Source organism: Gouania willdenowi, chromosome 13 (assembly GCF_900634775.1).
Source record: "Gouania willdenowi chromosome 13, fGouWil2.1, whole genome shotgun sequence".
Lineage (NCBI taxonomy): Eukaryota > Metazoa > Chordata > Actinopteri > Blenniiformes > Gobiesocidae > Gouania > Gouania willdenowi.
Window position 1 is genome coordinate 33246834 of NC_041056.1, and position 15772 is coordinate 33262605.

At 42.7% G+C, this 15772-nt stretch overlaps 1 protein-coding gene across 1 annotated transcript in view; it reads right to left on the reverse strand.

Moving 5' to 3' along the window:
* The window catches only part of LOC114473967 (alpha-2-macroglobulin-like), a 42355-nt gene that overhangs the window by 10478 nt on the left and 16105 nt on the right, over positions 1-15772 (reverse strand). The window contains exons 16-22 of the mRNA XM_028463789.1: positions 13576-13716; positions 13401-13488; positions 12931-13105; positions 12529-12754; positions 5602-5728; positions 5349-5470; positions 5204-5255 (exon numbers count right to left, since the gene is read on the reverse strand). Coding sequence (XP_028319590.1) covers positions 5204-5255; positions 5349-5470; positions 5602-5728; positions 12529-12754; positions 12931-13105; positions 13401-13488; positions 13576-13716 — 931 coding nt within the window. The remainder of the gene's footprint in view (positions 1-5203; positions 5256-5348; positions 5471-5601; positions 5729-12528; positions 12755-12930; positions 13106-13400; positions 13489-13575; positions 13717-15772) is intronic.

The window sequence follows — 15772 nt, forward strand, 5'->3', positions numbered from 1 at the left end:
GCAGTTCAGAGCAACGTTTACATGGCAGACACCATGGGTGCTCCGTAGACTCACATGTCTGGTGTTTGTAATGATGCACCGAGAAAACAAGCCGCCTGGAACTGGAACAGTAAACAAACTCTGTGCTCAGTGCATGCTTGTCTTCAGATTCAAATTCAGAAAACTTTATTTATCCCCAAGGGACAATTCAGTTTCAGTTACATCCCGACCAAGAAACATGAAAGACAATAACATATTACATGGGGGGGGACACGCACGGGAGTACAGGGGAGCAGCCACAGCAGGGCAACGCCCTGTTTCTTAGATGAGAAATATGTTACAATGGGTAAGAAGAAGAGGTAAAAAAAAAGTCAAAAAACAAGCTATGCCCTTGTAGAGAGGGGCGGAATTTGGGATCATGAAAAAACTCTTCAGCAAACATTGCAACAAAATCCAACAAACACAACATTCAATTCAATACAACAGCATGTTTGCACAGGGAATGGGTTTTTAGGGTGGGTAGTTTGCATGTCACCCACAGGATGGCGCTGCCCGTACGGCTCTCTTCCTGCTGCCAGCTGCAGGGAAGGAGGAGGGTTGGGGCCAGAGGAGACATTGAAAAAACTGGTTGTGTATATGAATGTGGGAGTGACTGTCTGTTGAGTACAAGCCTGTTTACTGGGACTCTGCTGCTGTCTCTAACACAGTTTGTCTCCATTGCCAATGATGTGGGACGGCATTGCCGTAGAGATGACCTCAAGAGTTCGTTAGCCGAGCCAGATCCCAGGTGTTCATGGAAAGTGAGGGAAAGGTCAGAGAGTCTAATCAACATCCATCCATGGAGAGAGTGGAGAAAAAAAACAGACCTTGACAGGCTGTTCATCTTGGGGGGCCACAAGATCAGAGAAGTTGTTTTCAGACGAGCCACAACATAATGTAAGCCCTATGGGCTACATACACAGTGATTTCCGGTTAAAAATAAGACCGATGAAGTATTTCCTGTTACCGCTTTCGGACAGTCAAAACAATGGAGAAGTGAGCCGTCACATTTTTGAAACATGTTTTTCACAGTTTTGTTTTATTGAGCCTGTTTGTGTAGTTGTGTGTCTACTCAATGACATCCAAAAGGAGGAAATTTACCTTCCAATCAAGAGGAGATAGCATATCAAGATACCACTGTTGCATTCCTAGGTGTACAGCTTCAGCTAGATGTAGTACTGCTTTGAGGTTTTTTTCATGTTCAAACAAGCTGCAAAAAAGTGGATCATCAACATCCGGAGAGATAAACCCTAACCCCTAACCCTGACATGAAGGATCGATCAAATGCACAACGGCGTTGGCGGAGCTGTCGCCGTTCTTTTTTAATGGAATAATTACTCCCTTCCTGCCCCTCGTCCTGGTATTTGGGGGCAAAGAAAGCGACCAGACTCTCCCTCTGAGGACCCCGAGCCCGAGGAGGAAATGGATGTACCATGTCCTGGCCATGAATACTGCTCGCCTGCTGCGCCGGGTGCATTGGACTTAGTCCTCAGTGTTATAGAGGAGAACGCGGTGCTCCGGGGGCAGATGGAGAAGATGGCCATCAGCAACAAGTTAGGCTTGGAAAGGTTTACTGCTTCACATGAGGACAGAGAATTCTATGATTTAGATTTAGGATCGAGATGTTAGATTATAACAAGACAAAGAGCAGCAAGCAGGAAAAAATGAGGGAACAAAGGAAAAAGCGTCCTTCTCCTTTGATGGCAAGCAGGAATTAATGGATACAAAGTGGTGGATTGAGCGGTGTTGTGCCAATCTATCTTTAGAAATATATCTATTCAGGAGGCACTAAATTAGTGTTTTTCATTCATGGGGTAGGGACCCCATGTGGGGTCGCCTGAAATTTCTGAAAAATTAAAATAGATTTTTTTTAAATGTTTCAATTATTATTCTTTTTTTTAAAAAATACTATACTATACTATACTTTCACTTTTGTGAAATATAAATCTAGTTAAACCAAAATGCAGTAAAGAAAAAAAACAGACATCATTATGCTCTAGTTCTTTTTGAATAGTTTTCTACACAAAATGTTGTTGTTAGACAAAGGGGGTACTTGGAGTCAGAAATAAGAGAAAGGGGGACTTGAGCCAAAAAAGTTTCAGAAACACTGATGTACAACATCATAAATAATGACACTGTTTCATTTGTTTCAATTTATTTTTCATTTTTTTCTAATATCGTATTGTGAGTATTTCGTATCATGAGCCCTTTATCGAATTCCATATTGTATTGTGAGTGAACTATTTTGTTACATTCCTAATAGTGTGTTGTGTGACTTACAATGAACTTTATTTGACTGAACCGCTACTATTACAAACCATTTTTTCATTCAGCTTTGACATAAGGTTTACTACAGGTAACTTTTAATGATTTTGTTTGAGTTCTTGGCACATACACATTTCTATAGCTTAAAGGGACATATCATGGTTTTAAATCTTTCCTTTTTACATATAAATCATACAGTTGTGGTCTATATAAAGCGGAACTGCAATGCTTGGGTCTGAATTCCTCATTATTATAGCTCCACAGGCCCCTTTTCTACCCTTTTCTGATGTGCTTCTGAGAGCAACTCGTTTTGGTGCGACCTCTTTAAATGCAAATGAGACACTCCATACCCCGCCCCCTCTTCAGGTGACACTCGGTTCAACTCCACCCTGCTCGGCCACTTTTGTAGTTTGATAGAAGAGATACGGCTATGTAGCGGCGCGTAAACTTTTTATTCAGAGGTTATTTACAAAATGTCAACAACAGAAGACTTGTCCATCCAGCTTTACATGTTCCAGCCAGAGTCGGACCCGGCGGAGCGAGATGAAAATGAAGATGATGAACCTGCAGAACCCTAACAAGTGAGCTAACACAAGCACCGAGCTAACGCTAGCGCCAAGCTAACGTCACAAAATGTATTTTAATACAGTCTTTTCAAAGACAAAAACGGCAAAATGAAATGACTAATGAAAACTTTAGACTTAAATTAAATCACGTAGGCCATATCATCAAGGATCTAAAGCAAGCACACAGCGCTAACATATGAAGATGATGCAACTGCTAATGGTAACAAAACAATGACAGGGATGTCTTATCATCACACTTTTTAGCGTTATTTACAGCTTACCGAAGTGCTCTGTTCGTCGTCTCCAAAGATAGAAGGAATTGAACCCTCAATCAGACAAAGTCTTTCGGCAAATCCTTCTTTATACTGGTGGAGGTTGCTGAAGCAGTCATCCTTGAAGTGCTTTGCGCACACAAAAATGACCTTACCCACAGATGTGGGTACATTTAACGTGAAAAATAAAACTCAACCAGGCACTTCGAAAAAGTTCTGATGCTGGGAGACGGTGTAATGAAGCGTGTGGGTTACTACATCCAGCAACTGAACATTTTGACTTAACTTCTCGTAACTTCGGCATCCTTGAGCTAGGACTACAAAATAAAAGTGAGAAATAAAAATGGCGGGTTGCTCGAAGTGTTGGACCTGGAGTTGATGTACTCATTTGGCAGTTCCGCTGTAAATACTGTGATGTAATAGTTCAAAAAACGTAATAGAGAATAGAAAAATTGAAACAGATTGAAAAATATGAGCAAAACAGAATACAAAGATATCTACGGAGCATGTGAAGAGACTAATTTGATTTTTTCTGTACTTCTAAGCACTCTAAATATACAACAAAATGCATTTAAGGGCTAAAAAAGTGGATTTAGCATGATATGTCCCCTTTAAGACCTGAAAGAGGCAGTTTTATGAAAAACAGTGATAAACATTCATTTAGCCTCATTCAGAGGGCCAAAGTTGAAAAAGTTCAGTTTCCTCCCTCCCTTACTATTCCACATTTTGTAAAAAGTAATCTCCAAACGGGCGAGTTGAATTTTTCTCGAGTTACTAAATAATAACGCGGAAACTCTTCCTCCTGACAATCCTCGCTCCTCCTACCCTATAAGAATGTGAGCTCCTCCCCCTCAAACTACCTTACAGGTAAAACAAACACTGCGGTTTAATATAGAATATGCATTATACTCAGTGACGTGCCGTGAGCACTCGGGTTGGGTAGGCAGGGTGTTGCATATCAAGACCACCAATGTCAACACCAATGACAATTTCATATGTTTTGAAAGGCAAGTGTTAATCTAACAAAATCAAGATAGTAAAACTCCATTAAAGAAACCTAAACAATTATTCAATAGCAGCCTGCATACTCTCCCAACAAGATATACTGTATCTCATGACACAGCAGCGCATTTGTTGTTTGTGTTGGAAACACTGAGGAAGTGACAACAACAACTCAGAACAGCCGGTTCAGTGAGGTGCCTCCACAAAGCCAATGCTTCCATTTGTACCATTCGCTGTGGAAAATACAAACAATTTTCTGACCTTTCCATTGCTGAAGGTCTGGTACCTCAGGTGTTAGTCTCATATCTTTTAAAAGCACCAATGCACTATGAACGTATGTATAGCATTTAGCATAGCAGGGTTACGTCCAAAGGCAGCGTAGCAATCCACCTTTTTACGTAAATGGTTTTCATATTAGGGAATTGACCTATCCTGTTGTCAGAATAGGTGAGGATGACAAGAAAGCAACGTAGCAGCTCTGGTGAGTGTTTCAAACAGCTGACAGACTCCACTGCTGATGTGATAAATACACACAGTAGAGCAGCATTTGTTGGACTCACATCACAATAGCCGCTTAAATAGCCATGTGTTTTACTGTAATGTGCAGTTTTTGGGGTGAAAACAATAACAAGTGTGTGGTTAGCAAAAGACAATAGCTATGGTGATTACCCTCTCCAAGAGCGAGGCATGAAGTTGGCGTCTACAGACACGCCTACTCGTGTATATGCATGAAGACCCAAAAACAGCCTGTTTTTAGAAGTGTCGTGAAAGTGACTTTTCAGAGGGCTAAAACTCTGGAAAACAGGCAAGTTTGGGAAAATAAACCTCAAATACTATGTTGTCGAGGTTCTTAGAACAAATGAAGATGTGAAAAATAGCATAATACAGGACCTAGAAGTAAACTAGTCTGCTAAGTACACCTACGCTGGAAAGCTTACTCTGACAGTGAGGTGCAGTTATGACCAAGCTTATGAGACTTAGAATAGATATGCAAGCAAGTCTTTGATGCAGGGGCAAAGCCATAGTGAACAACCTTTAGGTTTTGGATTATGGATTATTTTTAAATATATGGTTACTGACCTTTTGGACAAAGCAGCCAGTTTTGTACTTTTGCCACTGTGATACCCTCAGCCTGAGAGGTAAAGGACACAAAATTTGTGAGATACAATTACCTTCCTCAGCAGTAAACAATCTAAGACTCACCCATTGTTTTAAAGACACGTACCTTCACGATGAGTGACTTTGTGACAACGTCGACACGACCTCGCTCTGGCACACTGACAATCTCATTGTCACAAGAAGCGTGGGAAGCCACCGCCTCAGCAGACACAGACACATTCACAACCCCTGAATGAATTATCCCAATCAGTATAGTACTCTTCAGGGTCAGTCACAACAATTCACTACTGAGCGAGTTGTTAGGTTTAAACTTTAACACAGAGATGAGATCTGCTGTTCATTGTGTTATAGGCTCTCACCAAGGGTGGAGGGGATCATCATCCAGCTGACGGTCCTGCGATCGTTGCCACACAAACAGGAGGTATACTTGTCACCTGACAGCGGGGTGAGGGTATAATCAGTAGCAGGTGCTGGTGTCACTGTCATCTGTCAGTAGAGACATTGCAATTATATTGTTGATATGTTGTTCATAATTCATTGTGTTATATAATAATATTAAGATACATACTTCATTATTGAAGAGGATAAGATATCAGCAGAGGGCTTAATCAGAAATATGTTATTCTTATGTACTCATTATAGATTGTCAATTACTTTGAGGCCCTCTGAGCGTGTCGCAGAATGTGCCTCCAATAATCCTTAAATGAATTAATTTTAGTCTTTGTAGTTAATTCGCAATTAAAAACAGGGATGCCATGGTACCAAGGGGGGGGGGGGGGGGGGGGGGGATGTAACTAGATGAAATTGAGGTAAACATTATTACACAAAAGAGAAGAAGAAAGGGGGAAAGTGTGTGTGACAGCCTCTCCCCAGATATTTATTCTCTTTTACCTCAGCTGAGTTGGTTAAGGTCTAGTGCTCTGTCTCCGTGTCTCCCTGTCTCTCTTATCGCTCTGTGTGTCTCCTTTAATCTTTATGTCCCAGGGGGGTATTTCAGAAAGTAGGTTATGTTCAACGTCTGAGTATATTTGGGCTCCAATAAGGGAAACTCTGAGTTTCCAGTTATAGAAAGCGAGGTAAATTGTACTCTGAGTATGTCACCAAGGTAGCATTCTCCGTGAACTGAACCTGCTTGTTGGCAGGTTCTCTTTCATAACAATTGTTTCAAAGTCTCACTATGGGATATACGCCTCAGCGTCATATCACAGAAGCCCTTTCTCATAAAGCCAACCTGACTGGCTGGTGAAATGTATTCATTCGCAACAGGTAATCCCACCTACTATAAGTAGAGTAGGCAAAGAATACATTGGCATTCAAAACCTCGTCTCATCAGGAAACTTCTCACTGCTGCAGCTGAACTGTCCACAGGTGGACCTTACTCGGATTCCGTCTTTGGACGCTGCTGCTGGCATCCTTTCTTACGACCACCAGGTCGTGTTTTCTGTGCCCCCACGCTCGGGACTACACTGCTTCGGTGCCCTCCACGGCCGTTGAAAAGAACCGACAGCTGACATCCTTGTCACAAGTGGGAGGCACGATCCTCCATCCTCACCCAGAGCTCTTAGCAATATGGGCTTGGCTCCTGAGTGGTGCAATCTGTCGGCCGTGGGTCTCTCACAGCGTGTGATCTCAATGATACAGAGTGCTCGGGCTTCCTCTACCAGGTCTCCGTACGACTGAAAGTGGAGGGTGTTTGAGGATTGATTACCTTTTCAGTGCTCCGAGGAAGTTATCTTGTCATTTCTGCAGGAGCTGATTGACAAACGGAGGGCTTTCTCAACGATGAACGTCTATCTGGAGGCTATCGCTGCCTGCCATATGGGCTTTGGGGATAAAACGGCAGGTCAGCATTTGCTGGTTGTTTGTTTTATGAAAGGGGCACGCAGGCTCCTCCCTGTGTCTAGGCTACTAGTGCCACCGTGGGATTTGGCTGTGGTCCTGGAGGGACTTAAACATCCTCCTTTTGAACCAATGGGGCACGCAAACTTGAAGTTTATGTTCCTAAAGGTGGTGCTGCTGCACACCAGTGCACTCATCGTGAGCTCAGGTCTCCCCGGTAGATGCTAGGATGGTGCTGAAGCCCAGCCCCTTTGTTTGTGCCAAAGGTGTTGGGCTTGTGTCCTCCAATTGACCTCACGGCCTTTCCTGCCTCACAGGGTGAGCAGGGGCCTCATCTGTTGTGTACTGTATGTGCTGTGCATGTGGATATGACAGGGAGCTTCAGGGTGTGCGATCAGCTCTTCGTCTCTTGGGCTCCGCTCCGTAAGGGGAGGTCTGTTACTAGGGTGATTACTTTGGCCTATTTGAGTCAGGGTCTGCAGCCGCCTGTGGGCTTGCGTGCACATTTGACTTGGGGTTTATCCACTTCCTGGGCCTTGTTCAGGGGAGTATCTGTTCAGAATATTTATGCAGCGGCAAATTGGTCCTCGCCCCTCATTTTAGTCCGGTTTTACCATTTAGATGTCTCTGCTCCGTGTGTGGCACGGGCGGTTCTCCTCTCCTGATTGGTGTGGTGCTGCCCTGCGGGCTGGTGTAACATGCAAAAAACTTGTCTGCAATACGGGAGCTATGATATCCCATAGTGAGTCGACAAAACTATTGTTATGAAAAAGAACTTTAGGTTATTTACATAACCCCAGTTCTCTGAGTAATACGAGTGAGATGTCGCACAAAGACAACCTTTCTTGCCGCCTGAGTGGGAAGAGGTCTTCTTATTGAATGCCAATGTATTCTCCGCCCACTCTACTTACAGTCGGTGGGACTACCTGTTGCAGATGAATACATTTCACCAGCCAATCAGGTTGGCTTTATGAAAAAGGGCTTCTGTGATATGACGCTGAGGCGTATATCCTATAGTGAGACATCTTTATGACATGTTTATAAACCATGGTTGTCTTCAGCTGTAAGCCAAGGCCCAGTCTCAGATGGTTCCAATCCTTGGACCATTGAAGACTGAAGACATTAATAGTCACTGAAGACTGATTAATAGGGATGTAACGATTCACTCAACTCCCGATACGATTCGATTCACGATACTGGGTTCACGATACGATTTTCTCACGATTTATTTTACAAAATGGGAATGTTGACAAATGACTGAAAAATATTCCTTTATTTTTTGGGGGAAAATACTATACTATTTTCCTTTTATTTTTCATTGTCAAAAGAATCCCTTGATAAACTATTCAAAATGATGCAATTTAACTAAAAATAAATCTTGAATGAAATAAATAAAGGAATAATACAAATGAAGAATAAATAAACAATTCAAAACTGCATAATAGTTCTTTTTCTTTTTAAATGTGCAACTGAAAATGTATTTTGTGCCTTAACAATTGGACTTTTAAAAAAAAAACAGTCATTTTACTGTATTTACGTCAGATATTTGTTTAGACCAGCAGAGGGCGCTGGTAACCCAGTGGTCGGTTGGCATGCAGTTATTCCACCAGTGAAGAAGAGAAGCTATGCTAGCAGACAGAGTTAATAGAAAAACCTGACTTTTACAGATATTCACGTAATATTACAGATATTCTTTCGGTGCTAAAGGAGTAAAGAATCATTTATGAGCATGTTTAACAGTAAATGGCAGCCAGAAAGAAAATAGTAGCAGATTCCGCCCGTCACGTCCGCTTCTGGAAGGATTACTATATAGCGCCCTCTACTGGTTAAAAAAAGTACTGTGATTCAATTTTCAGAGCATCGATGTGAACCGTGGTACCTATGAATCGATTTTTAACTGCCTTACGATTATCCCTACTGATTAACTTCTGATTGAAGCTAATAGCCCACCCATAATGCTGTAAAATCATCTGTTAATCTGCTAGCCAATGAATAACAAGTGAAGGCAAAATAGAGGACTACAAGAGCCCACAGACAGAAGAAACTTTCACATTCGATCGACGCCAGAAAAATAACAGGATGGCTACAGCAGAGGAGGAGCTGGAGATGTTAAGGCAGAAGCATACAGCAGCCCTGACTACATTCACTAAAAGGGGCAAACGCCTTGCCTCCAGAGCTAAAGCATTGGACAAACGTAAACTGAGAGACGAGTGGGGAAAATTTGAAGTTGAGCATTACAAAGTCACAGACACTGGGTTTGAGTATGCCACGGCCTTAGTAGAAGGAAAAGACACAGAAAGAATGGCAGACAACATTGATCAGATAACAGCACGGTGCAACAAAGTGTTTGATAAGATCAAACAGATTGTCATAGAAAGCTTCTGGATCAGGTTCGCTGAACATGAGCTGACTACCCTCACTAGAGAGGCTGAGTCAACCGTGGGCCGAGTCGAAACAGCCAACCATGAGCTGTTCCAAGAGCATCACAGGCTAATGGATCGGAAAATAGAATGGGATGTTTCAATGCTTGAGAAACGATTGGATAAGTGGATGGACTTACTTCCTAGGGACAAGGCAATCGAGCTTGGAGACCGTGTTAGAGAGCTAAAGAGCTGCTGAGCTGAGCTGCAGGATCAGAGGGCATGGCAAAACCGGGACAACAATACATCAGACCAAGGAAAAAGAAAGCCCTCACCAAGGCCACCTTGGGTGACACTCATGACACTCAGCTCATGAGTCGTGTGTAGAGACAACTGGCATGCAGGCAGGCTATTTGCCTGTAAAACCTTTAGGAAGCTCAGCTTGGCGAGAAAGAAAGCTCAGCTAAAGAAAGCAGGAGCATGTTTCCAGTGCTTGCTCCTCCATGGCGATGATGGAAGCTGAACCAAAAAATACCTTTGCTCAAGAGACGACTGTTGGAGAGAAGGATCCTCAGATCACAACTACTTGCTCTGTTCAAGACCCCAGAACAAGAAGAAGCCAAAGGATAATGAAGACCGGAGCAAGACGAAAGTGAAAACAGGAGGTTTGGAACTGACTAACAAGCAAGAAAATGTCCTTGCTGAACTGTCTCCAGAGCTGAAAAGAAAGTACAAAGAAGCCTTCTCAAACAATGTCTCAACAACTGTATGCACTCGCACTTGTTGCGAACCAAAGGAATACCCGGTCGTAATGATGCTGCTAAAAGCAATGACAAACTCTGGTAGTCTAATTGGTACATTAATTGATCTCGCCTCAGATACCAATTATATCTCCAATAATGCTGCAAAGCATCTCGGACTCAGTGGCGAGAAAGTTAAGTTGATCGTCCAAGGAATCGGAGAGATGGAGAAGACTGTTGCCACCAAATGGTATACCCTGAGGCTACGGGTACGGAATCCCAAGGGTTTGGTGGTGGAGCATAAGATCATCCGCTACGGTCTGGAAAGCATCGCAAAGGTGACCCGGGCTGTCACGCCACAGCGACTGAAGAAATTATTCCCAGAGGTCGCACTTCAAGACCTGATCCGCCCCAAGGAAATTGATTTGTTGATCAGCCACCGGGAAGGTTGCCTGGTTCCACAGCCAATAAAAAAGGTAGAAACCTAGTCCTCTGGGGTGGTCCCCTGGGAAAGACCATCGGTGGAACTCATCCTGGCCTCTTCGATGTGATAGACCTGAAGGTAAACAGGTCTAAAACCCACTTCGCGCCCTCGTTGAGAACGGCTTCAAGGGCGTGCAGGGAGATTCTCGTAGATCCGACAGAACCTAGCAAAGTCCAGGTGGAAGGAAGAGAAAACCTTTGGAAGGCGGACCCTGCAGCGCTGCTGGACAACGGACGTGCAATGGAAGCAACTTTTCGAAACACGGAAATACGCCTCACGCAAGAGCCGAAACGGAAGGGACCTCTGGAGCTTAAAACGGCAAACCTTCCCCAGGTTTCAGCCCCGGTGGGAGCGCACCGGGTCCTGATGGAAGACAGCTGCATGAATGACCCCTTGACATCCAACAAGGACCTCAGGGAACCTCAGGAATTCACCAGAGAAGTGGGAAACCCCTCGAAAGCGGGAGGCTTCTCCCTTAAACTGCAGGCCCTGTCAGGCCAAGGTGGAAGGCCTGGAGCTAAGGCTGTGGCTATGACCAATTCGCCCCCCAGAGAAGAGGAATGACTCTTACAAGTGGGATGTCTCTCCCTTAAACTGTGGGTCCTATTAGACCAAAGTGGGAGGAATGGGGCTACGGCTGTAGCCACCTCCATTCTAAAAGGTGACTGGCCTGTGGAGATGGCCAAGGGGTCCAACATGAGCTTGGGACCCCACGGTGCACCGAGAGTGGGGGCCGGTGCGCGCAGGCTGACATGGACCCTGGGGAGAGAGGCATGCTTGGGACCGACATCAAGGGCCACCCTTGGCGTGGGTTAAGAACTGTCCAGGCTGAAGTCGACAAGCCATGGACAGGGCGAAGGATGCACAGGATGAATAGGCCCAAGGAGTTAATAATTAATAATATTAACAGACAAACACGAGTTGTGAAATTTGTGTTAACCTGGCTTAGCCTTTTTGGAGGGCTGAAACCAAAGATCCAAACAAATATGATATGGCAAATCAAAAGGTCAAATTAAATTCTAAATGTGATGAGATGATGATGTAAATATGCATTAACGTTCTGAATTATATTTTTATATTTCATTTTATTAGCTGCTTTTCTCCTGTCGGATTGACCCTAAATTAATTATTTGTACATGTTTGATAAGATCTTAAGTATGGTTAACTGTTGTGTTTGAGTTACTGCATTCTAACTTGTGCATTCACTCAAGCTCCTGTGAGTGCTGTGCGCGTGTATGTGGTTATGACAGGGAACTTCAGAGTGATATATGGTCTCTAAAGTCTGAAAGCCAAGACTCAAACAAGAAGGAGTCACATGCTTGGGGGTTCACAAAATTGCAGCTCTGGGTCTGGATCCAAACTTGGGGTCGCCAATTGAGTACCCCTGCACTACAGACCAGAACAATAACAACAAACAGCATGTACCTGGTGCTAAAATAAGAAATTTTGAAGAAACAAATGGTGGGGAAGCAGCAGAAAGTCTAACAACAGCCAACGTGGTATATCCACACAACACCAGATGCACATACATGCATCATTAATATTCATTCATAACAGGGCCACCTACAATCCTGCATTGGGCAACTAAAGGGTTTGGCAAGCACTAATCTTTACCTTTATCGTGTTAAATGTCAATGTCGAAGAACTTGAAGTTTTGTTTTTAATTTCCCCTGTTAAATTAGTGAAAACACTTTCTCTATATACAAGTAAAACCTGCATTGGACACTGTCAACAAAACCAAACTATTTGTGTAAATGCATTTTGACACCACATGAACATTTGACCAAACTAATACACTAATGCTCACTTTACACCTATGAACCATTGGCTTTAATATTTCAGTGCGCTGAAAGGATTCTTTACCATGATGCAGCTCGTGAGGTAGTTGAAGGTGGTTGCTTTAAGCTCAAATTGCTCCCCCCTGATGATGGAGTAGGGCAGAGTGAGCTCCAAGAAGAAGGGCTGGAAGACGTTGACCTTTTGACGAGGAGCCAAACCAAATCCCTGAGAAGACAAACAGAAGGTCTCTGTCTCCCAGGTGGTGATAGTGTCAGGGACGATGAGCGGGACATCCCTCTCTCCAGATTCTCTGGATCAGAACACAAAACATCCAGTGAGAAAACATATTGTTAGCTAAGTATTAATAAACAATTGGTAACCAAAGCTTGTTCTGTAAACTTTCTCTGTGTTTTCTTTATGCTCAAATGATCAATGGAGTAGTAGTATCACTGAAAAAGCCTATTAGGCGTGTGTGTTGTTACTCACCCAACTTCAACCAGGTCCCATATCCAAGTCTCTGGGAAAAAAGTGCGAACCGTTTCGATCACTGGAGGGACACCATCATCATCGGCCGCTCCTGCTCCAAAACTAGCCCCTGGAGTTGCCATTGCCACAACCCGAGAATCCATTCTGACCAGTTCAGGAACACTGTACTTTAATCCTGGAAATAACATGATGATAAAACAAGAAGCAAACAAAGCACAAACCTCTATGCCCCTATATATATAATTTATTTATATACTGTGTATATATATATATATACAGTATATAAATAAATTATGTCCCATTGTGTAAAGTCTAACTTTAGTTAAAATGACAAAATCTGTTGAGTACTTTTGATGTAATTGTTTGTCTGCTGAGGATTGAATAAGGAGTACTGAAGGGCAATACATAAAAGCATTCAATATAATGAATATTCAGCAAATAAGGTTTGGCAGAAAACTTGCCATAGCCACCATGGCCCTGACGGTATTCCCTTCCTTTGTACTTGAGACAAGAAGGAACACGAATAAACAAGTTTGTTGCCATCTTCAGTCCAACATTCTGCACAAATGACCAACAGACAAACATCATTATATGCTTCATACAGCATTAATCTATCTACGTTAAATTTAGTTTTGTGAGACATACCTGGAAAATTGAGAAGGCATCATCCTGAGGCTCAGGGTATGGCATGACATATCTTTTTGGTCTTACATGCAAACATTCTGTAGGATCTTCAGCCTGATATGGGATGTATGATGACTTCCTGACTGGCAGCAAATCAAATATCTGAAAAAGAAAAACATTTGCAAAGCAATGAGATACTGTCAAGTGTTTTGTCCAACATCAAACAGATGCTGTAATCAGTTTCCTATTTGAATTCCACACAGATCATCCACATTATTATTATTATATTATTATTAATATTATTATAAAGAGGTGATGTGTATTAAAGCATTTAACATGTGATATTAAAGGTGTATAGTCCTTTTTCAATAAAGAATTGATTCCAGCAAGATGCATATGTGTAAACTATAGGTTAAACAAGAGGCCCTGTTTAAGCAGTAAATTTGGGGGTGTTATGGTAGGATGGGAAAAAACAGGCATTCAGACTCTGTGTCTGCAAAGTCCCTCTTGAGTAATAAATTGTGAGGAGCTATAGGTACCCTATTTTGACATTAAGGGGAGGTGTACATCTTTTGGGGCAATGAGAATGTTAACACAGGTGTTAGTTGTTATTCAGAGGCATGGGAACCTAAAAGCTGTTCCAGATGTAAGACTTGTTTTTCCCAAATTTGTGTATTACTGCGCTGTTGGGGCGACAGACTCAAATTTCCTGCTCTATGTTTCCACATGATAATAGACTTTCTCTTTACATCAACAACCCAGAACTGAACTGATTCCTTATATGATGATGAGCCAATGTTAAAGATTGGAGGACATACCTCTGAAGCATATATGCATTTGCTTTCTCTGACCAGCCTCAGAGTTGCATAGATCTGGCCCTCAACGCTCAGCAGGTTTCATTTTTGTTACTTGTTCAGGACATTGATTGTATTTAATAAACTGCATATTTTATACAAGTCATTGGTCCGAAGACTTTTTCCCACACCACCTTTTTTGTCATCACCATCCACAACACAAGAAACAATGAAGGTCAAATTAATGGTTTGACTGCCAAAATCATAGAAAACAAATTAAAGGTGCAATCCGCAACTGTGGAATGCTTGCAAGTTTTTACGAAGCAAGCCGTCCTCTAAACTCCAACTCCACCTTCACCTCCAGTAGGCTTCCTTCATGGTTTTGTCAAAAGACACGCCTCCACAGGCTTTAAAGGGGACATATCATGGTTTTAAATCCTTTCTTTTTAGATATAAATCATACAGTTGTGGTCTATATAAAGCGGAACTGCAATGCTTGGGTCTGAATTCCTCATTATTATAGCTCCACAGGCCCCTTTTCTACCCCTTTTCTGATGTGCTTCTGAGAGCAACTCGTTTTGGTGCGGTCTCTTTAAATGCAAATGAGACACTCCATACCCCGCCCCCTCCTCAGGTGACACTCGGTTCAACTCCACCCTGCGCGGCCATTTTTGTAGTTTGATAGAAGAGATACGGCTATGTAGCGGCACATAAACTTTTTATTCACACGTTATTTACAAAATGTCAACAACAGAAGACTTGTCCATCCAGCCTTACATGTTCGAACCAGAGTCGGACCCGGCGGAGCGAGATGAAAATAAAGATGATGAACCTGCAGAACCCTAACAAGTGAGCTAACACAACCACCGAGCTAACGCTAGCGCCAAGCTAACGTCACAAAATTCATTTTAATACAGTCTTTTCGGAGACAAAAACGGCAAAATGAAATGACTAATGAAAACTTTAGACTTAAATTAAATCACGTAGGCCATATCATCAAGGATCTAAAACGAGCACACAGCACTAACATATGAAGACTGAAGACGGTGCAACTGCTAAGCAACTGCTAATGCTAACAAAACAATGACAGGGATGTCTTATCATCACACTTTTTAGCGTTATTTACAGCTTACCGAAGTGCTCTGTTCGTCGTCTCCAAAGATAGAAGGAATTGACCCCTCAATCAGACGAAGTCTTTCGGTAAATCCTTCTTTATACTGGTGGAGGTTGCAGAAGCAGTCATCCTTGAAGTGCTTCGCGCACACAAAAATGACCTTACCCACAGATGTGGGTACATTTCCGTAAAAAATAAAACTCAACCAGGCACTTTGAAAAGGTTCTGATGCTGGGAGACGTTGTAATGAAGCGTGTGGGTTACTACATCCAACAACTGAACATTTTTATTTCTCCTCTCGTAACTTCTG